Source organism: Indicator indicator, chromosome 1 (assembly GCF_027791375.1).
Source record: "Indicator indicator isolate 239-I01 chromosome 1, UM_Iind_1.1, whole genome shotgun sequence".
Lineage (NCBI taxonomy): Eukaryota > Metazoa > Chordata > Aves > Piciformes > Indicatoridae > Indicator > Indicator indicator.
In genome coordinates, this window is record NC_072010.1 from 85,194,075 (window position 1) to 85,218,966 (window position 24,892).

General features: G+C 42.2%; 1 protein-coding gene across 1 annotated transcript in view; it reads right to left on the minus strand.

Annotated features, from left to right (window-relative positions):
• Nucleotides 1-855: 855 nt before the first annotated feature.
• Nucleotides 856-24,892, minus strand: part of ZPLD1 (zona pellucida like domain containing 1) — a 32,235-nt gene continuing 8,198 nt past the window's right edge. Inside the window, exons 3-10 of the mRNA XM_054387987.1 lie at nucleotides 21,391-21,572; nucleotides 20,634-20,706; nucleotides 12,130-12,227; nucleotides 11,445-11,525; nucleotides 9,608-9,779; nucleotides 6,289-6,397; nucleotides 2,283-2,312; nucleotides 856-1,031 (exon numbers count right to left, since the gene is read on the minus strand). Coding sequence (XP_054243962.1) covers nucleotides 856-1,031; nucleotides 2,283-2,312; nucleotides 6,289-6,397; nucleotides 9,608-9,779; nucleotides 11,445-11,525; nucleotides 12,130-12,227; nucleotides 20,634-20,706; nucleotides 21,391-21,572 — 921 coding nt within the window. The remainder of the gene's footprint in view (nucleotides 1,032-2,282; nucleotides 2,313-6,288; nucleotides 6,398-9,607; nucleotides 9,780-11,444; nucleotides 11,526-12,129; nucleotides 12,228-20,633; nucleotides 20,707-21,390; nucleotides 21,573-24,892) is intronic.

A 24,892-nucleotide genomic window follows, 5' to 3' on the forward strand; every position in this document is an offset into this window, starting at 1 on the left:
TAGCTTGCCTGTTCAAGGAGTCAGGGGGGGAAATGAATACTTCTCCCCTTAGAGCACTTCCCAGGGTTACAATTTGACTGAAGAATTTGCAGATGTGGCAATTGTGTGCAGAATTAACTTCTTGATGAACATTAGTTAGCCTGAAAACTCTCACTGGTTCTCAATTATTCTGCTGGAATTTATTTTTTTTCTGCCTCAAGAACTTCAGCATTGCTCCCTGGGACCAACTGCAGTTTGCTCTAAACTCTGGCTCAAAGACACTTTGGCAAATTATGTCCTCCACATTATGACACTAAAATTAGAAGGAATATACAGACAAGAAAACATTTTGAAAGGAATAAGCAAAAGTCCTGTATTCTAAGTCTCTCTGGGGTTATTTTTAGCAAAGATAGATGAAATTAAGTTCCTCCTGAGACAATTCTTTCATCAAATCTCTAAAAGGTACCATGACAAAACAGAGGTGATGCTTATCTTAGCAGGTGTTTATGAACTTCTGAATGTTTCTTAATGTGTTAAGTTTTGTGTAAGAATGGCCTACCTGGAAAGGTTCTTGCCTTCAGCATCTTCAGCTTTAAGACCTCATTGGGAAGCTGGAGACGCAAGCTCTATTGTCAGCACACCCATGGGCTTAATGTCATAGAGTCTGATCACAAACACAATTGAGATTCCCATAATTTTCTAGGATTGTTACCAATATCACTGCTCTTTACCTACACACAACATCTAGCAAACCTAGAAATATAGAATAGCTGGAATAGAAGCTGGATACAGCTGGAATGTTGCCCTATTTTTTAATGGAACCATATGTCATGGACAAGAAAGGCAACTCCAAAGAAAAAGTGCAAGTCATCACTTTCAGTTGAAAACTGGGTTTCGGATGCCACTCAAGACTGAAGTGTTGGGCCACTTTCTGTGCAGAAGAGTTAGAGACCATACAAAAAAGAAAATGCTTGTGATTCCTAGGACGACGATGCCTGAAATGAGTGCACTGGTGACTGCGTTCAGCTGGAAAGGAGGTCCGCTGGGGGGAGCTGCAGGGGGAACAGAAATGCACAGTTATGATCTGGCTCCAATCCCTCAGCAGCGTCAAACGCTTTTGTCTTTCCATCACAGCACCCTAGATACAGAATAAGTACACTGAAGAAACCAGAACTGTACTTCAGAATGAGCACATGTCTCCTTGGATAAAGCTTATCTAAGTATACTTTGAAAAGAGTTCTTTCAATATTCATCATGCTGAGGGGTAAAGACAGTAAGGATACTTCTAAGGCATAATCTCTCATTTGCTTCCCACCATCCTTGACCTGTGCTATTTAAGACAAGACTGTAACTGTCCAAGAACTATCGAGGCAGCAGTATAAGGATTTGTGGCCTAATCAAGTTCTTTTAAGGCTTTATTCCCTGATACAATTGTTCACATCTCAATACAAAGTGTAAATAAATCCTTAGCAGGTATCAGGCTCCAGATTTCTGAGCTACTCCAAGCTTGCTTCACACCTTCACAGGACACTTAACTTGTTTATCAGATCTCAGGTAGAAATAACATATTTACTATTTAGGGTAGCTCAACAGGATGTTCACGGACCAATTCCTGAATACAGGAATACAAATCCAGCCTGTAACATCTTTTCCATAATGAGGTAAAAAACTTATTGGTAGGTAGACAAATCACAGAATCATGGAATGGTAGGGGTTGTAAGGGACCTCTAGAGATCAAGGCCAAACAACCTGCCAAAGAAGGATCACCTAGGGCAGGCCACACACAAACATGTCCAGGAGGGTTTGGAAAGTCCCCAGAGAAGGAGACTCTACAACCATTCTTGGCAACCTGTTCCAGTGCTCTGGCACCCTCACAGGAAAGAGGTTTTTCCTCATGCTGAGATGAAACTTTCTGTCTTCCAGTTTGTATTCATTGCCCCTGGTCCTACCATAGGACACCACTGAAATGAGTTTCTTCTTGACACCCGCCTGTCAGATATTTATAGACATTAATAACATTACATTAAGTTAAATTAAATTAATTAAATTCAAATTAAACTGAGCATTCCAGATTCACTAATTGCTTTCTTTCTAGCATGTCAACACTCACTGATTTAAATGACAAAACAAAAAACACAAAGAAAAATAATTTTCAAAACCCACCACACACAAAAAAACCTAACCAAACAAACAAAAAACCCCATTCCAATTCAATGCATAGATCAGAATTAAAATGGTTCATCTCTTCAGTTCTTTCACTCATAAAACCTCTCTTATGCTTCTTGGAATTCTGATAAACTTACCAAGCTGTGAGTTGTTGGTTGGTGTCTCATCTGCATAAAACAAAAAAGAGATGCATTATATTTTACAAATATTTCTGCCAACCTCCTTCCCTCCTTGCAACACAAAAGCCAGTAGGCTTTATTTTCAAAACAGATCAGATACACTTGAAACATTGACCAGTAGCTTTTAGCATCTCTGGTAAAATAAGGAGCCCCCAAAAAATAATAATTACATGGCTTTCCTTCATTCATACAAAGCTACTTAGGATTTTGTGGCAAAAAAAAAAAAATAACCACAAAACCCAAACCCCACCTCAATGCAGGAATGTCTTAATTGAAAAGGTGTCCAGTTCTGTTCTGTCTCTCAATCAAAATCAGCCATAAGCACAATATTTTATGCAAATCATTTCACTGTTAATCATATTACAAGGAGATCTATGTAGGAAAAAAAAAAACTGAGTTCTTCAAAGAAAAAGAATACATCAGTGACCAGAAAAGGCTACAAAAATCAAAAATGCCCTTTTCCCATGCTTGTTTTTCTCTTCACAGTTGCACAGTGATATTATATTCAGGGAAACACCTGTATTTTGTCCTTAGTTTTTACTTGTATACCATTGTCCCTTTCAAAATTTCTTGACAGTATTTTTGCTTTTCGTGCAACTTGTAAGCACAGCTCACATATTCATTTGTTTTAAGCAGCTGTCTTCTAAAGTAAGACATCTATCAAAAGCTTCATAGTTTCACCTTCACAAGTAGGTACCTGCTTGTTTCTAAACACAGAGACTAAAACATTTTCTTCTGTGTATGACTCCTGTAATTGCTTATTTTGGATTAATAAACAAGAACAAAGTTCCTCTGAAAAGAATAAAATATTAGAATCATAGCATGCACTGGGTTGGAAGGGACCTCTGAATGTCATCTATTCTAACCCTCCTGCAGTAGGCAGGGACATCCCCAACTAGATCAGGTTGCTCAGAGCCCCATCAAGTTTAACCTTGATTTTCTCCAGGGATGAGGCCTCCACAACTTCTCTGGGCAACCTGCTCCAGTGTCTTACCACCCTCCTAGTAAACAACTTCCTCCTGAGGTCCAATCTAAATCCACTCTGCTCTAATTTAAAACCAGAAAATAAGTAAGTAATAAAGTGTTAGAAATTAGTTCAGAAGCATACAGGAGAAGGACCATTGCTCATTTGCAGTACACTGTCTCAGTAACTGCATAAATGGCTCTGTTACCACAACAACTGCTGACTAGAGTAATGGGAAGACCTGGATAACTTGAGGTGCCTCTGTGGGCATCCATGTGCCCAGGACCAGCTCTGGGACAGATACAGCACCAACCTCAAAGAGTGAAGTGAGGGGCTGTACCACCCCACAGCAACTGCAGACCTAATGCTGACATACATACCATGGTGAAACAGGTAGAGCAGGTTTGGTGGGCTCTGTACAAACGTTTCTGTGCTAAATCTGGACCAGAATTGTCCTCAAAAGTAGTATCAGCACCTCCGTGCAGTGTCATACCAAAGTAAGGCAGCACTGCATCTCAGCACTACTCGTTCAAATCTGTTCAAGTTCTTTCATGACTTTCCCTTTTTTCTTATATTAGGAAAATACTTTTTCACTGAAAGGTTTACCAAACATCAGAATGGTCTGCCCAGGGCAGTGGTGGAGTCGCCGTTCCAGGAGCTGTTTAAACAGCATGGGGACGTGGTGCTTCGGGACATAGTTTAGTGGTAACCTAGCAGTGCTGGGTCAAAGGTTGGACTGGATCATCTTGAAGATTTCTTCCAGCCAAAGATATTCTGTGATTCTGTGATTCTGTGATGGTAATATTGACGAACCTCACATTTTTCATGTGCTTTTCTCACAATGGGAAGGGACAGTGGGAGGAGATACTAATTCCTTCTTTCTACTCCAGAAGAGTGAAGTGCAAGTTAAATTAAGGGACTTGCCCAATGCCACTCAGGGCGTCTGTGGTAGAGTTCAGAACTGAATCATTTTTTTTTTTTTTCAGAGTACTTCTCATCAAAATATCCTTCTGTCCATAGTAGTGGGATGCTTCTCAAAAGTGTACTATGGAGATGCAGAAATATCATAGAATCATTAAGGCTGGAAAAGACCTCTAAGATCATCACATCCAGCCACGAACCCAACACCAGCATGCCCATCAAGTCATGTCCTGAAGTGCCATTTCTGATCTTAAAAGCTTTAGCCACATATTTCAAGTAAAAGACACCTAAAAATAAGTATCATTTTCCTTTTCCAGCCTTATTTATGTTTTGATTTTAAAAGCCCAACAACAACCTCAACAGTTGTCAAGAAATTCTACAAACACTCATCCTTTCCTTGAGGTCATTGAACACCTGTGGGATGGTCTCTTTATTTGAAATTACACAGTATTTACAAAAAATTGATGGGTATCTTTTGGGGTTTTTTTGATAGTGAAATATTATTACTATTTTTAATAGTAAAAATAACCTTCAAAGCATTTCAGCCATAAGCTGTATTACCTCATAGGGGTTGGTCACATAGCAAGCTTTACCTAATTTCAATTCTTTGCCTAAGGCAGTATTTGTCTAGCATACAGGTTTGAGCAAATTTAACTCTCATTTTTCGTAAGTACTCATGTATGCAACTTTAAAGTTCATTCTTTTCACTTTTTCTTGACTAATCAGATAGCAGTAATTGAAGTGGGATCATATATAATGCAAAAAAAACCCCAAACACCCCCCCCCAAAAAAAACAAACAATAAACCCAACTAATTTTCATTGCAGAAATGTTGCTTATAATAAAGGGTATTTGCTCTAAAACTGATCTCTTGCTAGATGTTTCTCCATGCTGAAGTTTCAGTTGTCCTCTTTGTATATGTGGGCACAACCACTTTGCACATGAAGAAGGATTTTATTCTCAAGTGTTTCAGTTACTTTTCCTAGGCAGGACTCAGTACTGCTCTCAAATGCCTTAATCTCAGACTGCTGAGATCAGTTGCTTAACTGCAACTGCATACAACTATCCATAAACAGAATGTCTTAAACTTTTTCACATATTTTTCTTTCTCTTATTTTGTCCGCAGTAATCGTATGAAGTCTTCCCAGAGACTGCAGGTTGCATTCAGAAGTGCTTTAAAAAACAAAACTACCAACAACCAAACCCCAACCAAACAACCAAGCCCCCAACAACAACCAACTGCCCCCCAACCAAACCTCCACTGATAACTAAACCCCCACTAACAATCAAGCCCCCCACCCAACAACCAAACCCCAACCAACAACCAACAACAACCAAGCAACCAAACCCCCAACAACAACCAAACCCACACCCAGCAACCAAACTCCTACACAACAAAAACAAACAAACAGCAAGAACAGAAACAAACCACACAACCTTGGCAATCAAAATGGAAATCATGATATTTCACCCTGGATTTCAAGGAGAAGATTTTGACACAGCTCTGTTTAGAATTTACAGTGTGTTTGTCCTATTTCTTTCTTAAAGCTAAGAGCTAAGCACAGCATTAATTTTATGTAACACTTAGATAAAAAACCCACTGGTGAAACTGGAAGAAATGCTGAATAGCAAGTGACAGTGAATATTCATTAGCTGCCCAATTTAAATTGCAGCACTGAGCATACTACCATTACCTTCAGTGAAATTTGACCCAAAAAAAGAAAAGTCAGACCACTGAGTTTGGGCTTTTATAATGGCCTTATATACATGACAGTATCCCACAGTGATTTTGCTGGGGCAGAGAGGACCACTGAGTTTGTGCTTTTATAATGGCCTTATATACATGACAGTATCCCACAGTGATTTTGTTAGGGTAGAGATGGAAGATGTGAGAGCCAAACACAAATATCAGCTCAAAATTTCTACCAAAACCCCCAACAGTAAGGAATAAAGATGCACAGCAAACTCGTGGAGAATCTACCCTTTCTCTAAGTCACTACAAATCTACATTGAGCTGCAAAATATTTTCCCAGGTTTCTGAAATTCCTGAAGTCCACAGAAAAGGTTTGCTGATTCCTACCACTCCTCGTAATGATGGGGCCAGCAGAGATCACAGCATTGCCAGAGGTGCTCTGAGGGCTCCAAGTTGTCCTCTCACCAGCATCTCTTCTTTCTCTGTTACTGCAAATCTGCATGGTTAATAAAACAATCACAGTTTCAGAGTGGAATTAAATTCTTACTCCTCTGTGCTTCCTGATTTAATGTAAACTATTTTGTAAGCAATACTACAACATAGATTTTATTTCTTAGCATGCATTAAATTACTTTGCAATAAAAACAGTTGCAATATTCCCTAGAAGTGTATCTTATAAATGCCTGGCTTCCTCTTGTATTTTGCCTCACTTCATTTACAGAACTACACTGCTGTTGTGTACAAGATCCATCTTATAGGATATTAAATTTTCAGTAGTTAATTTCCCAAAGCCTTGTTTACAGACAGTTTTCCCCAACAAATGTGTTTTGCTTGACTAGGGATAGACAACATGCTACAATCCCTTTTCTAGCAAGCTTTGTGAATTAAGTTCACAAATTTTCCAAAGAGTTCTACATAGCTATGACCCACATGCACAGAATCATAGAACTGTTTCAGTTAGAAAAGACCTCCAATAACATTGAGTCCAACCATCAACCTAACACCACTATGGCCATTAAACCATGTGCCAAAGTGCCTTGTTCACATGATTTGTAAAACAGTTTCCATCACTCTTGTAATCTGGAGGTAATCTTTAACATAGATTCATGGATTTATGGAATGGTTTGGGTTGGGAGGAACCTCAAAGATCATCAAGTTCCAACCCCCCCTGCCATGGGCAAAACACTTCCCACTAGACCAGGTTGCTCAAGGCCTCATCCTACCTGGCCTTGAATACCTCCACGGAGGGGGCATCCACGACTTCCCTGGGAAGCCTGTTCCAGTATCTCACCACCCTCATTGTAATTAATTTCTTCCTACTATCCAGTCTAAGTCTCCCCTGTTCTAGCTTAAAGGAATTCCCTCATCCTATCACTACAAGCCCTTGTAAAAAGTCCTTCCCCAGCTTTCCTGTAGGCTCCCTTTAGGTACTAGAAGGCCACTATAAGGTCTCTCTGGAGCCTTCTCTTCTCTGGGCTGAACAGCCAAAACTGTCATAGCCTGTCCCCACAGGGGAGGTGGTCTAGGACTCATCATCTTCATGGCCCTCCTCCGCACCCAAGTAGGGTCCTAACCTCCTAGCAGATGGTGCTAGCATCCTAGAGGACGGTTCTAACCTCCTGATGACTGTCCTAATCTAGAGTATCTCTATGTTATCATCTACCTTAAGATTGGTACTCAAATATGCTTCAACAAGAGCATTTCTTTCATAACACTCGTGGAAGGATCTCAAAAAGCTCAGACCATGAAGTCAATAGAAACAATGAATTTTTCAGTGTAACATAAAAGCATTACATAATGTGCAAAATGTCAGAAGCATACTGATAACATTTAAAAACCCTAAATGGCAAGTGATTCTAAAGGAATTGACACTACATCCTTGCAGACATTATGGAATATTCTGTATTTATGTTGATTTAAATGTTTCCATATCCAAAATACATTTGTTGTTAATGATACTCCTGTGATTCAATACTGTTTGAACTGACAACTTCAGGAACAAAAGAGAAGTTTCCAAACTATAAGGGAAGTGGATTCACTATCAGAAATTCTTTCAAGGTTTCATTCTCAGCATTACAGCACTTAATATAACTTTAAGTTATCCACAAATTAACATGGAATGGTACTGGTTGAAAGGGACCCTAAAGATCAGCTAGTTCCAACTCCCCTCCCATGGGCAGGGATATTTTCCAGTAGATCAAGTTGCTCCAAGCCCTGTCCAACCTGGCCTTGAACAGCTTCAGGGAGGGGGCACCCATAACCTCCCTGGGTAACCTGCTCCAGTGTCTCACCACTCTTACTGTAAAGAATTTCTTCCTAATATTCAGTCTAAATCTTCCTTCTTTGAGCTTAAATCCATTTTCCTTCCTCCTATCACTACAAGTTCCTCTGCACCATTCTTGTAGCCCACTTCAGGTAGTGGAAGGCTGATATAAATTCTCCCTGGAGCCCTCAAGGCTGAAATGCCCCAACTGCCCCAGCTGCCCCAGCCTGTCCCCATAGGGGAGGTGGTCCAGCACTCTGGTCATCTTCGTGGCTCTGCTCTGAACCTACTACAAAAGTTTGATGTCCTCCTTCTGTTGGGGGCCCCAGAACTGGATGCAGTACTCCAGGTGTGGTCTCAAGAGAGCAGTGAATTCTATCCTAAGATATTCTAAGCAATCTATTCTAAGATATTTCTGTTCATCTACTGTGATACAAGGTGGATACCTTGTTTTTTGGCTGCTAGACTAAGAATATCCATTCTAATACACACACAAAAAAACCCATTCATAGAATCATAGAATCAGTCAGGGTTGGAAGCGACCACAAGGATCATCTAGTTCCAGCCCCCCTGCCATGGGCAGGGACACCTCACACTACATCAGGCTGACCAGAGCCTCATCCAGCCTGGCCTTAAACACCTCCAGGGATGGGGCCTCAACCACCTCCCTGGACAACCCATTCCAGGCTCTCACCACTCTCATGGGGAAGAACTTCTTCCTCACGTCCAGCCTGAATCTCCCCAATTCCAGCTTTATTCTATTCCCCCTAGTCCTATCGCTACCTGATATCCTAAAAAGTCCCTCCCCAGCTTTCTTGTAGGCCCCCTTCAGATACTGGAAGGCCACAAGAAGGTCTCCTCGGAGCCTTCTCTTCTCCAGACTGAATACCCCCAGGTCTTTCAGTCTGTCCTCATAGGAGAGGTGCTCCAGCCCTCTGATCATCCTGGTGGCCCTTCTCTGGACATGCTCCAGCACCTCCATATCCCTCTTGTAATAGGGGCTCCAGAACTGGATGCAGTACTCCAGGTGGGGTCTCATCAGAGCTGAGTAGAGCCCAGGGAGAATCACCTCCCTTGACCTGCTGGCCACACTTCTCCTGATGCAGCCCAGGATCTGGTTGGCTTTCTGGGCTGCAAGTGCACATTGACAGCTCATGTTGAGCTTCTCGTCCACCAGCACCCCCAAGTCCCTCTCCTCAGGACTGCTTTCTAGCCAGTCACTGCCCAGCCTGTATTTGTGCTTGGGATTGCCTCGACCCAGATGCAGGACTTGGTCTTGTTGAACCTCATGAGGTTGGCTTGTGCCCACCTCTCCAGCATGTCATTCTTACTCTACAAGTCACCTTCATTCAATCTTCCATAGTATTTTTCTACAGAGTAACTCCAGTGTTGCCTATTGTAGATACAGATAGTTAACAGCATCTTCTGTCCACGGAAACTTACTGGCACAAGAAAGGGACAGTCATCTGCTCTGCATAGCTTTGTCACACAGTGAAGAAAGACTGTAGACATCTTCTGGTTCTTGTGCTTCACAAAGCGAAACACCTCGAAGGAGAAACGTCCCATTTGGCTCTTGCCATTTTCAATGATAGTTGTCTGCGGGTCCTTGTCACAGCTATTTTTTGTAGAGAAGATTAAAAACAGAATGAGAAGCTGTTTTAGCATTTTGAAGCTCCTAGCTGAGAATAAGATAACTTCAGCAGCAAGATCAGTGCTTCAGCTCCTTGGAATAGGACACAGTGCCTTCATGTGTCACATGGGCAGCAACAATCTGTGTGCTGGGCTGCACAGTCCTCTGCTGAAATGCATTCATTAGGGCCCTAGCTGACTCTATAGTAGAAGGCTTGATTTTGACAAGAGGTCAGATATGGCTTTTACTTTTTTGTTTACTCATGTCTGTAATGGGGTTAACAATAATTCCTCATAGTTCAATGTGTGGTTCAAGCTCTTTTCCATGGGGTGGATCTTCAGTGGTCAGAGCCTGGATTCATTGAATGGCTGGAGTTGGAAGGGACCTTAAAGATCATCTAGTTCCAACTGCCCTGCCATGGGCAGGGACACTTTCCACTAGACCAGGTTGCTCAAAGCCTCATCTGTCCTGGTCTTCAACACTCCCAGAGAAGAGGCACCCAAAAATTCTCTGGGCAACCTCTTCCAGTGTCTTACTAACCTCATAAGAAAGAACTTCTTCCTAATGTCCAATCTAAATCTACCCTGCTCTAGTTTAAAAACCAATGCCCCTATTAAAACATTCTGTTTTGTTTTGCAACATAACATCTATAACCATGGTACCATTTAATTCCAGTGCCCAAAGAAACTTGAGTCCTGAAGCAAAAAGTAATCAGGTCTGCTAACTGGTGTAGACAGGTAGCTCCACATGAGGACAGTATCTCTCCAGCAAGGTAAGATTTAATCTGAGATACTGCCAAGATGTTTTTCAAAGTTCTAACTCAAATAAATGTTATTGCTGGGAGTAAAAGCAGCAGCATCTATTTATCTGTCATCATTTGCTTAACTGCTTTCCTGAACTGGAGTCTACAGTGTTTTATATCACTGTCATTCACCAGAAGAGTACCTTTGTTAAAATAAAGGTGATCTCAGCCATTTGGTTTGTGTGTTTATAGTATCTCTCCTAGAACCATTTTGAAGATATGCTTCTCCTCCTTCATAATTCTTATGATTTTGCACTCGCTTCTCTGATTATGTTCACAAACAAGGTAAGTCTTGACATGTTATTTGTAAACTTAGCCTTTGCTCCCCCCTTATTATAATATCATCACAAAATAACAGAATTGTTCTGGTTGGAAAAGACCTTTAATATTGAGTCCAACCACCAACCTAAGACAACCACAGCCATTAAACCATGTCCTGAAGTGCCATGTCCACACATTGCTTGATGCCTCCAGGGATGGTGACTCCAACACCTCCCTGTGCAAACTATTCCAATGCCTGATCACTCTTGCAAGAATTTTCCCTTATATCCAGTCTAAACCTCCCCTGCCACAATTTCATGTCATTTCCTCTCGTCCTATCACCTGATACTAGGGAGAAAAGACAGACCCCCACCTCACTTCAATCTTCTTTCAGGGAGCTGTAAAGAGCAATGAGATCTCCCCTCAGCCTCCTCTTCTCCAGACTAAACAACCGCAGTTCCCTCAGCTGCTCTTCATAAAATTGGTTCTCTAGATCCTTCATCAGCTTAGACATTCCAGACAGTTCAGAACACTACTGCTTTTTCAAAGGAAAGACCCACAGAACATTGGCTTTTCACAGGACCTACCTCAAAAAGAGATCATATCGAAGTTCATCACTAGGATTACCAGATGGCGTGGTGTAACAGTAGTCCATCAAAACATTCCACCTGCACAGAGAGCAAAGTGATAGATGAGGGGAACTGGCAATGTAATAATTGGGTTGGAGAATGAGTGAGATAAGATTAAAGGACAGTGCAGGCAAGCATACAGACTGGTAATGCAGGCTGTGACACTGAAGCTGAGCTACTGCATTTGACAGGCCACGTACAAGTTGTTCTGCATTCCCCTTGTGTCAGCTGTTTCTTCCCACCACTGAAACTCAGCACAGCAGTTAACCATGCAAGTTAGCCATCACACTAGCACATACCTCCTCTCAAAAGTCACAGCCACATAGAACCAGAAATCAAAACCAGTCCACTTAGAAAAGCCCTGCAGTTTCTCACTTGATCTTACAGAGGCCCATTCTTAAACAGAAATATAGGATGTAAAGCATAATTCAGGTAAACTTTTGCAATGAGGACAGCAGCAAGATATGTATTTGCCATCAAAGATCTGATACCATTCAACTAAGAGCAGTAATTATCAAACACCAACCGTTATTTTGACAAACAAAATGTTATGAAGAAAGAGAGTTGCTTCTAAACTAGGGAAAACTTGCAACACCAAGAGCTGAAGAGCTAGCAAGAAAAGAAAGAGCATCCTTTAGAGTACCTGCCATCAAGGTTGGTTGCTCTTACAGCTGCGTATATTTTGGTTTTCAAAGGTAAACCTGTACTTGGAATAAGCAGTTGCTGGCTGTAGGTTGAATCCTGAAAAACAAACATTGCCTCAGTGTACCAGAAATGCCACCCATCTGCATCCACAGACTGAATGTCCATTTTTCTGACCTTTCTGTGTAAGAGAGTTGTTTACTTTGTTCTCCATAAGGGGAGAAGCAAGATGCAGTGCTAGGACATTTGCCTACAAGTTTGTTTTTAAAGATAATGACATTTGACTGGCCTTATCCTGTGAAACTCTTCTGAGGATGATGTTTTATAGAATCATAGAATTGTCTTTGCTGGCAAAGACCTCCCAGATCATCAGGTCTGACCATTGACCCAACATCATGGCCACTAAACCATTTCCCAAAGTGCCATGGCCATACTTTTCTTGAACACCTCTAGGGATAGTGACTCCACCACCTCCCTTTGCAGCCTGTTTCATCACCTGACTACTCTTGCAGGAAATAAATTTTTTCTCATATTCAATCTAAACCTCCCATGACACAATTTCAGGACGTTTCCCCTCGTCCTATCACTTGCATCATTCATTTATACTTTAGCAAGTCTCCTGGAACACACAGGCAAATGTAGCAGCTACTGTGGTTTTCTAAAGGAGAAGGTTAACTGGGCTATCACAGTGCACCCTTTCCCAGGAAATGTTGTTAAAGTTACTTAATTTAGTGGAGATAACAATGCCACCAGGTTTTATATATTTTAAGCTGCAGTCTGGGAGAACATATATGAAGGTTTTGACACATTGGAGAGGTATGTCCAGAGGAGTTGTGGATACCTCATTCCTGGAACTGTTGAAGACCAGGATAGAGGAGGCTCTAAGCAAACAGGTCTAGTGGCAGGTGACACTGTCTATGGCAGGGGGGTTGGAACTAGATGATCTTTAAGGTCCCTTCCAACTCAAGACATTCTATCATACATTCTACAATATAAAGTGTAGTTTCTATCAAAATTAGCTTGTTGAAGACTGCAAGTAATAAAATTTTCATTTAACTTCTAGTAGTTAAAAGAAAGCTGTTTCAAGGAAGCTGCATATAACAAATTCCCCATATACTATGACACAGATGCACCTGGATGATTGGTTTCTTGTTCAAAAGCTGAATCATTAATGTCACTTTAGCCACAAAACCATGACACAGATCTGAGTGACAAATATTAATGCAGCACAGCAAAATGAGCTTTGTGGTAACATCACCTGTGTCAAATACGTTGTGAATCCAGAAAGCACAGTGATTCAGCATGCTGAGACCTCTTTGACCATGAGGTCAAAACAATCAATACATAAGAGAAATCCTCTAAAACAGAATTTTGACCAGGTACAGCAGAGCAGGCAAGACCAAGAGTCACAGCTGACAGCAACAAGAATGATTAAGTACAAAAAATAAGCTTTTGTTTGTTTGTTTGTTTTCTTTTTTTTTTTTCCCAAGGAAACCATGCCAAAATTAACAGCATGCCAACTATTCAACCTCTGCAGCATGAGATGCCTTCACAGGAACACATGGACACACAGACCAGCTCTGCAGACTTCAGAGAGCCCATGATGATCCATTCTGGTGAGATCAGGTAAGCTTACCCTCATAGATTCATAGAACGGCTTGAGTTGGAAAGGACCTTAAAGATTGTTTGGTTCCAACAACTCCCACTAGAGTGACTTGCACAAACCTTATCCAGCCTGGTCTTCAACACTTCCAAGGATGAGGAGTCCACAAATTCTCTGGTCAACCTGTTCCAGTGTCTCATAGCAAAGAATTTCTTCCTAATGTCTAATATAGAATCATAGAATCATAGAATCATAGAATCATAGAATCATAGAATCATAGAATCATAGAATCATAGAATCAAGAAGGTTGGAAGAGACCTCAAGGATCATCGAGTCCAACCTGTCACCCTACACCTCATGCCTATCTAAACCATGGCACCAAGTGCCACGTCCAATCCCCTCTTGAACACCTCCAGGGATGGTGACTCCACCACCTCCCTGGGCAGCACATTCCAATGGCCAACCACTCTCTCTGTGAAGAACTTTCTCCTCACCTCCAGCCTAAACCTCCCCTGGCGCAGCTTGAGACTGTGTCCTCTTGTTCTGGTGCTGGTTGCCTGGGAGAAGAGACCAACCCCCTCCTGGCTACAACCTCCCTTCAGGTAGTTGTAGACAGCAATGAGGTCTCCCCTGAGCCTCCTCTTCTCCAGGCTAAACAGTCCCAGCTCCCTCAGCCTCTCCTCTTAGGGCTTGTGCTCAAGGCCTCTCCCCAGCCTCGTTGCCCTTCTCTGGACATGCTCCAGCAATTCAACATCTTTCCTAAACTGAGGGGCCCAGAACTGGACACAGTACTCAAGGTGTGGCCTAACCAGTGCTGTGTACAGGGGTACAATGACCTCCCTGCTCCTGCTGGCCACACTATGCCTGATGCAGGCCAGGATGGCATTGGCTCTCTTGGCCACCTGGGCACACTGCTGGCTCATGTTCAGGAGGCTGTTGACCAGTACCCCCAGGTCCCTTTCTGCCTGGCTGCTCTCCAGCCACTCTGACCCCAGCCTGTAGCTCTGCATGGGGTTGTTGTGGCCCAAGTGCAGCACCTGGCACTTGGATTTGTTGAATTCCATCATGTTGGACTCTGCCCATCTGTCCAGCCTGTCAAGGTCCCTCTGCAGAGCCCTTCTACCTTCTAACAGATCAACACCTGCTCCCAGCTTGGTGTCATCTGCAAATTTACTGATGATGGAGTCTACCCTGCTTTAGTTTGAAATTCTTTAAAATTAATTTTACATTTCTCTAATATATTTCCCTAATATGGAGCTCTGTCACATTTTGCAACAAGCCCTTCACTCTCATGTTCCATAGTTGCAGGTGTTTTTTCTTAAGGAGGAGCTTTTATTCATTTAGATGGACACCTATAAGAAAGCCTAAAAGCACAAAACCATTTAGGTTTGGTGAAAACCTCTTATATGTCTTGGTATTAAACTCTGCCCTAGTGAGACATCACCTGGAATATTGCATCCAGTACTGGGCTCTCCAGTTCAGGAGGGACAGGACACTGGAATGGACTGCCCAAGGAGGTGGTGGAGTTGCCATCCCTGGAGGTGCTTAAGGAAAGATTGGATGTGTCACTCAGTGGCATGGTATAGTCCATGTGGTGGCATTGGGGCATACGCTGGGGTTGATGACCTCAGAGGTCTGTTCCAGCCTCAATAATTCTGTGATTCTGTGTAGGCAATCCAGGAGGCTCCTGGAGTGCTTTGACAATAACTTCTTGACACAAGCAATAGACACCCATAGCCTCAGAGATGCAATACTGGATCTATTGGCCACCAGTGCTGGCAAGCTCATTAGGGATGTCAAGATTGGAGGCAGCCTGGACTGCAGTGATCATGCACTTGTGGAATTTGTAGTACTAATGGTCACAAATCAGTCAAGGAGCACAGTCAGGACCCTGAATTTCATAAAAGCAAACTTCCAGCTTTCAAGGAGTTAGTCAGTAGGACACCCTGTGAAATGGTCCTCAGGGACAAGGGAGCAGAAATGAGCTGGCAGATCTATAAGGACATGTCCAACAGAATGAAAGAGATCTTGACCTAGGTGCAATAAGTCTAGCAAGGAAGAGAAGAGATGAGAGTGGCTGAGATGAGACCTGCTCATCAAGCTAAAAGGCAAGAAGGAGTTGCACAGGCAGTGGAAGCAGGGACAGGTGTCCTGGGAAGAATACAGGGATGTCTGATTGTGTAGGAATGAGGTCAGGAAGTCCAGGGTAGGTAGGAGCTGAACTTGACAAAGGATGTGAAGAATAAGAAGTGTTTCTGCAGGTATGTAAATGGAAAAAAAAAAAAAAAGAATGTTAAGGAAGATGTACCTCCCCCTGAAGAACAAGAATGGTGAGCTAGTAACAACAGATGAGGAGAAGGCTGAGGTTCTCAACAACTGTTTTTCTTAGTCTTCACTGGCAACCTCTCTACTAACACCTCTGAAGCTAAAAAAACACAGGATGGGGATAAGGGCAGTGAAGTCCCTCACTCTGTATGTGAAAATCAGGTTCATGACTAGCTGAGGAACCTGAATGTACACAAGTTTATGGAACCTGATGAGACGCATCCAAGAGTCCTGAGAGCATCGGATGATGTATTCGCCAGGACACTCTCCACAATATTTGAAAAGCTCTGGCAGTCAGGTGAAGTCCCTGGTGACTGGAAGAAGGGACACATTACACACGTTTTTAAAATGGGTAGGAAGAGGACTCTGGGAACTACCAACCTGTCAGCCTCATCTCTGTGCCTGGAAAGATTATGGGACATATTCTCCTAGAAGCTCTGACAAAGCACATGGAAGACAGGGCGGTGATCAAAACAGCCAACATGTCTTCACTAAAGGCAAGTCCTTCCTGATGAACCTAGTGGCTTTCTATGATGGAGTGACTACAGTAGTGGACAAGGGAGGACCTATGGGTGTCATCTATCTGAACTTCTGAAAGTTCTTTGACATGGTCCCTCACAAAATCCTACTTGCCAAGTTGGAGAGAGATGGATTTGACAGGTGGACTGATGAAATCCAGATGGAGAATAGTGACAAGTGGTGTCCTTCAGGGGTCCATACTGGGACCTGTACTGTTCAATATCAGTGATATACACAGTGGGATCGAGCGCACCATCAGCAAGTTCGCAGATAACACCAAGCTGAATGGTGCTGTTGATAAGCTGTAGGGACGGGATGTCGTCCAGAGGGACTTGGACAAACTGGAGAGGTGAGCACAGGTGAACCTCATGAGGTTCAAGAAGACCAAACGCAGGCTCCTGGACCTGGGCTGAAACAATCCTCACTATCAATATAGACTGGGGGATGAGGTGATACAAAGCAGCCCTGTGGAAATGGACTTGGGGGTGCTGATGGACGAGAAGCTGGATGTGAGCAGGCAGTGTGCACTTGCAGTCCAGAAGGCCAATCACATCCTGGGCTACATCAAAAGAACCATGGCCAGCACAACGAGAGAGGTGATTCTGCCACTTTGCTCTGGTGAGACCTCACCTGGTGTACTGCATTCAGGTCTGGAGCCCTCAATATGTGTCAACACAGGTCCAGAGGACAGCCACAAAAATGATCAAGGGGCTGGAATACCTCTGCTCCAAGGACACATGAGGGAGCTGGGGTTGTTCAGCCTGCAGAAGAGAAGACTCCACGGAGACCTAATAGCAGCCTTCCAGTATCTGAAGGGGGTGTATAAGAAGGCTGGAAAGGGACTGCTTACGAAAGCCTGTCATGATAGGACAAGGGCCAATGGTTTTAAACTAGAGAAGAGTAGATTAAGGTTGGACATTAGGAGGAAGTTCTTTACCATGAGGGTAGCAGAACTCTGGAACAGGTTGCCCTGAGAGGTAATTGTGGGCCCCATCCTCAGAGATATTCAAGGTCAGGCTCGACAGGTCTCTGGGCAACCTGATCTAATGGAGGAAATCTGTGGGCACTGCAAGGGGTTGGACTAGATAACCTTTGGTGGTCCCTTCCAACTCAAACCATTCTATGATTCTATGTGGTATCTGAGGAAAAGTGTGCTCATTACAAGCACCAATAGCATTGATACCTGTTTGCAGGATTGGGCCTTGAAAGGCAGCAAATGTGTTTGTCAGTGCTTGTCCTGAAAATTGAGAAGTTTGGCTACCCTTGTTCTGCCCCATCTTTCTGGTCCCAGGTTTATATAAAAAATGAGAGAAGTATAATCTTCATTTTAATAGATTAGAGGTTGTTATTTGGAGCTCTGCTCTGCCAAACAAACATGATTTTTTTCCTAAAGCATGCCGTTGGAAAAATGTCCTGTTACAATATTTATAGCTCATTATGTTCAAAGCATAAAGCACTGACTTTTAAATCAGATGCATGAATTATAACTCTGCATCATGATGGCATGAATAATAATGCAAAGGAAGAAAAAAAAGGATTCATAATTTACCAAAATGATGCCTGATAGATTGAAAATCTGATTTTTAAATCAGGTATTTAAAATGTATGAATAAAAGGTTTAATCAACATGAAAACATAATTTCCTGGATTAATGTTAAGTAGAGGTCTGTGCATTTTTCATGTTTTACTGTCACCAGCCATATTTAGGTAATAAAAGGTTTTACAATAATGCACATTCAACTTGAATCACCTAAAACATATGGAAGAAGTAGTAGCTGAAAGCTGTGAAAATTATTTAACCCTTAAAAATCTTGACAGCCCCTAAAACGATAAAACAAGTACAGTGGGCTACAGATTTGGAACAAATCCTACATCCCTTACTACAGTTACAGTTGATCAAAAGATTCTGATGAGGCCTGAACATAAAAATACATCAGAAACAGTGATAGTTTAATTTACAGTATCTGAAGGGGGCCTACAAGAAAGCTGGGGAGGGACTTTTTCAGATATCAGGTAGTGATAGGACTAGGGGAATGGAATAAAGCTGGAAGTGGGGAGATTCAGACTGGACGTGAGGAAGAAGTTCTTCACCTTGAGAGTGGTGAGAGCCTGGAATGGGTTGTCCAGGGAGGTGGTTGAGGCCCCATCCCTGGAGGTGTTTAAGGCCAGGCTGGATGAGGCTCTGGTCAGCCTGATGTAGTGTGAGGTGTCCCTGCCCATGGCAGGGGGGTTGGAACTAGATGATCCTTGTGGTCCCTTCCAACCCTGACTGATTCTATGATTCTATGATTTTATAATGCTGAGGGAACAGGTTTGGAATATTTTTACAGAATTTTAGAGTGTACTGTCAGTGTTATGTACCTATAGATACATACACACACATATATACAGTAATATCCATACACTCACACACATAAGTACAATAAAAGCAAACTCAAGCATGCACTCTGAAGTATGCTAATTGTTACAACTGATTTGTCACGTGGCTTTACAACCTGAAGGCCAGAGCTGCAAATTGAGGAACTAGATAAACACAGAACAAAAAGAATATGTATCACAGAATCACTGAATGGTTTGGGTTGGAAGGGACCTTAAAGATCATCTAGCTCCAACCCCACTGCCATCAGCAGGGACACCTCCCACTAGACCAGGTTGCTAAAGGCCCTATGCAGCCTGGCCTTGAACACCCCCAGGGAGGGGGCATCCATCACCTCCCTGGGCAACCTGTTCTAGTGTCTCACCCCCCTCACTATAAAAAAATTCTTCCTAATAGCCAGACTAAATCTCCCCTTTTCCAGGTTCAATTCATTCTCCTATGTCCTATCACCACAAGTCCTTGTAGAAAGTCCCTCCACAGCTTTCCTGCAGCCTCCTTCAGGTACTGAAAGGCTGCTATAAGGTCTCCCTAGAGCCTTCCCTTCTGCAGGCTGAACAAAACCAACTCTCGCAGCCTGTCCCCATAGGGGAGGTGCTCCAGCCCTCCAAGACCAGCCATAGAAATACAAGACAACAGGTACATGCAGATGAAAAGGACATGTGAATTCAGAAACAAAAATGCTCAGGTGAAAGGGTCTCAGAGGTGTTTTCCAACCTCAACAGTTCTATGATTCTATGAAAGGCCTGGTTAACGGGAGGAGTAGGAATGGAATTGTATAAGGTTTAACAAAGAATTGTATGAGGTTTAACAAGGAATTGCATGAGCTTTAACAAAGCCAAGTGCTCGGTGCTGCATCTGAGTCACAACCCCACAGGCTTGGGGCAGAGTGGCTGGAAAGGTGCCCAACAGAAAAGGACCTGAAGCTGCTGGTTGACAGCCATGAGTCATCAGTGTGCTCAGGTGGTGCCAAGGAGGCCACCAGCATCCTGGCCTGAATCAGAAATAGTGTGGCCAGCAGGAGCAGGGAAGCTATCATGTCTCTGTACTTGGCACTGGTGCAGCCACATCTCGAACACTGGGTTCAGTTCTGGGCTCCTCACTATAGGCAGGATATTATGGTGCTGGGGCATGTTCACATAACAGCATCAAAGCTGGTGAAGGGTCTGGAGAACAGGTCTTATGAGGAGCAGCTGAGGTTGTTTAGTCTGGAGAAGAGGAGGCTCAGAGGAGATCACATTGCTCTCTACAACCCCCTGAAAGAAGGTTGGAGTGAACTAGAAGCTGGAATCTTTTCCCTAGTATGAAGCAATAGAGAGGAAATGGCCACAAATTGTGCCAGGGAAGGTTTAGGTTGGATATTACCAAAAATTTCTTTCCTGCAAGAGTGTTCAGGCATTGACACAGGCTGCCTAGGGAGATTGTGGAGTCACCATCCCCGGAGATGTTCAAGAAACATGTGTACATGGCACTTTGCAACATGGTTTAATGGCCATGGCAGTGTTAGGTTTTTGGTTGGACTCTACGATCTTAGAGGTTTTTTCCAACCAAAAAAATTCCATAATTCTGTGATTCTAATAGCAAATAATGCAGAGGAGTTTATTTTGCCCTTCTAACGCAGCTTGTACTCACATACTGCAGAGATTAATTTGTTCCAGGTTATAGTGGCGTGTTTTATACTCACATTGTAAAGCAACAAATTCAAAGTGCTGATAAATGTACCATTGTTCTCTCTTACAGAAATAGCAGCTGATGACCTACAACAGAACCAGAAACCCAAAATCAACATAAAGAAAGGTATCTTATTTTTGTGTTTATATACTTCAGTGCTCTTTATCATTAAGAAAAAAAAAAACTCAATGAGCCATATCACATGGACTTGTTTTATGCTTTTGAGATATAAACTTCAGGAAATGGAATTTATAGTGGAAACAGTGACAACCTTAACTATGCAGAAAGTAATGGGTACTGTGGAAAAAAACACAAATCAGAAAAATAATTAGCAGAGAGGCAAAGTGACAAAAAAGAAACCCACTCTTCATGATGCAGAAGGTTTATTTGTGGAAATACTTTCTTTTGCACTTTATATTCACATGCTTGCAAACTATTTCATGAAGCATTTCCATTTTATTTCTGCTGACATTTTTCATCAGAGCACCTGAATTTTAAGGGAAGTTTTACATTATCTGAGGCTCTCTTCAAAAACTATGTTACTTATACAATGATTCTACAAAATTTCTTTTGTATCACCTCATTTTTCAGTGTTTTTTCCATTCCTTGGACCCTTGCAGAGCTAAAAATTACAATCTTGAGAATACTGCCACAGTATGCATATATTTAGGTGAACATGCATATATATATATATATATATAGAGAGAGAGAGAGAGAGAGGGGCTTGCACAAAATGGGAATAAACATGTAGAAATAAAAAGCACACTTACGAAGCAAGCTGTGTATTGTTCACCAAGTACTCCAGTGGATAGCTACAGCTAAATTTGTACAGAAGCCCAGGCAAATAGCTGATAATTGTTGGAGGGTCTGGTGTATCAATATATCCTGAGACATTACCTATCTGTACCACTGAGGTATTTCCATAAGCATTGATACCTCGAGCTGAGGATACCTGTGGAGGAAGATGGGAAATTACTATTATCAGAAAGTTAAATGTAGAATAGAAAGGAAATACCTAAGGACATTGATGCTTTATCCCATAATTTACCCAGAGATATCTTCAGGAAACCCTTCAAAAATTAATTTAGTTTAATAACATTGTGTCCTTTTCTTCACCTCCCCAAAATCATGCATACACAATTCACAAGGGATATTCCTCTTCTTAGAACACAGACTTGAGCAGCATTTGAAAACAACTGATGGATCCTGGAAGAACTCTTTGGGGTAGGTACTTTTTCTGAGCATTCCCATTGAATTCTCATGACCTACTGGGAAAAGCTGTTAAAAAGTTAGCTTAAAATGAGCTTCCATATGCAATAATAAAGCCAACATGCAAATAACTTAATTCACAGAAAAAAACGCTCTGTCACTCTTGAACTTTTTTTCTGACATGTTGAAACTAATCTATTTTATAAGTAGATAGAAGCCAAAGAGCTGATCTTTGTGGTTTTGTTTCCATTGTACATCTCTAAAACTAAATTATAAACTCCGTGCAAAGCAACAATGTCAGAAATTCAAGAGCTGAAAAGTGCAATCTTAATTCAGTCGAGGGAGATTTTATCTCTCTCTACTCTGCCCCAGTGAGATCACATCTGGAGCATCGTGTCCACTTCTGGGCTTTCCAGTTCAAGAGGGACAGGGAAATACTAGAAAGAGTCCACTGTAGGACTGTGAGGATAATGAAGGGACAGGAACATCTGTCTGATGAGGAAAGGCTGAGAGACCTGGGGCTGTTTATTTTGGAAAAGAGAAGATTAAGAGGACATCTGATCAGTATTATAAATATCTTAAGGGTGCATGCCAAGAGGAAGGGGTCAGTCTTTTTTCACTGGTGTCTTGTGATAGGATGAGGGTCAAAGGATACAAACTAGAACACAGGAAGTTCCACCTCAACCTGAGGAAAAACTCCTTTGCTGTGAGGATGCTGGAACCCTGGAACAGGCTTCTCAGAGAATCTGGAGTCTGAGACTTTCCAAACGTGTTCCTGTGTGGTCTGCCCTAGGTGATCCTGCTCTGGCAGGAGGGTTAGACTCAATGATTTCCAGAGGTCCCTTCCAACCTGTACCATTCTGTGATTCTATGATTCAGTCCCTGGACACATGCTGTCCTGAGCTGCTCAGGCTCACAGTGCACAGAGCCAGCAACAACATGCAGCTCTCCAGAAAACTGAAGGACATTTTCCTCCTGGTAGCAGCCCAGCTGCACTCCCTCTGAAGCTACTGATCTGAATACAGGAGAGGTTTGCAAACAGCAAATAAGCGTCACAAGTTACTGTCTCACTGGGCAGAGAAGGCAAAATTGACGTGGCAGTGGACTTCCAACGTAACCTTTCTTTTGTATAAGTGCATTGGAAAAACAGATGCTTTCAACAGCTTTAGAATACAGTTACTTTAAAAGACATTTATTTGTGGAATAATCATTCTGAGGTGCACAAGTTGCAATATTTTGCACTCAGTACAGGATACACAGCAGGTATTTTGATTTGTATACAGTAAAGTTGGCTGGAAGACAAATGCAGCTATACACTGTGCCAATAGTACCTAATAATTTGCTAAATGGCAAGAAAATGACGAAAATTCAATTTTCCTGTATCTATTCCTTGCCTGAAAAACATAGACTAGAACTCTTACACAGCTCTGTTTAGCTTCCTCACCACCCCACCTCGAAAAAATCAAAAGTTACATCTACAGACAGGCCTCAGTTGTACCCAAGTTTTGCCTGAACTGTTGTGTTTATTTTTATTGCAAATGAGTGTGAAGGTCTTTGCTGTGAAACACAGCCAAGAAATGCATAGGATTGTACTACTCCAGTGTGGGGAACATGATAAGAAATGCTCCCTGCTCCTTTATCCTCTTTGTTTGTGGCCCAGCATGCATAAAGAGAGGGAGGATGAGTGGAATTTTTGGTTCTATTTTTAGCTGCTGCTACTTTGTCTTCGTATCCTGTGCAGCCTTATCAGGGCTTCATGGGGAGTTCCAACTATTTGGACTTACTGGATTGTGGGCTTTTTTAAACATCATTTTAATAGTTTGACAATCAAATACCAAGTTTACAATGTGATGGAAGAGGAAGAAGTTACCTCTTGGCAAACTATCCTACTGCAAGTCATGAAGATGCTACAGCTTTTCAGGGAAAAATAGGAAAAGAGAACCTCGAACTTGCTGAACTGGGGTTTTTGTTGTTGAATTTTTAAAAGAAAACTCAGCCTGAAGCAAAAAGGTCACAGAGCATATCAAATATTTCAGCCCAGTTCTGCAAAACTCTTAGCAACAAATCAAGGGAGTTATAAAAGCTGACAGGTACCATCAAGTGCAACTATGAATTCCAGATAGAATATAAGCCTTCAAAATAATAAATTTTTAGACTTGCAAGTTATTCATAGATCTGTGATACAATTCCTCACTGTTTGTACAGTGTGATATGCACACAAACTGAACCACTCTCCTCTCACTTAGTTTAGAAGGCTTGAGACCCGAATTCCCCCACTCTACTCACAGCTTAACTGAGGAAAATGAAATTATACAGATACAAAACAGACTTAGCTGTCCAGCTAAGAGAGCAGAAGTCATCTCCTGGAACAGATTCTGGTTCCAAAACCTTACCCACAGCTAAGTCTTAGATTTGGTCATTAGCTGAACAAATATTAGCGGCACTAAATATTAGAAAGAAATTCTTTACAGTGAGGGTGGTGAGACCCTGGAACAGGCTGCCCAGGGAGGTTGTGGATGCCCCCTCCCTGGATGTGTTTGAGTCCAGGCTGGATGAGGCCTTGAGCTATCTGGCCATTGGGAAGGTGACCAATGCCAGGGGAGTTGGAGCTAGATGATCTTCAAGGTCCCTTCCAACCCAAAACAATCTATGAAACATAAAATGGAGACACTGAAGTCACAACACCTGGCAAAAGAGTAAAACACCATAGCACAGAGTGGCCATGCACTACGAGATCAGAGCTGAACATACAAATCTGAACTTCAGTCTCACATTTTGACTTTTTGGTCATGAATTGACTGGAAGTTATACAACCTTTTTTTTTAATCTTAAATGTTCAAAATTTGCTGGAAAACTTCATTTTGTTGCCAAGTGGTTCCATACTGAGCTGAGATCTTCCAAGAAGATGGAACCCCTCATGGCACAGCTAGCAGAGGTGTTGACTGTGGGTTGGGTCCTCTGGCCAGACTATCTCCTCTGTAACATTCACCCTGAAGTCATTGCTTTATCACAGGACATGTAAGATCAGTCAGCAAGCCTCTCTCATATCACAGAATTACAGAA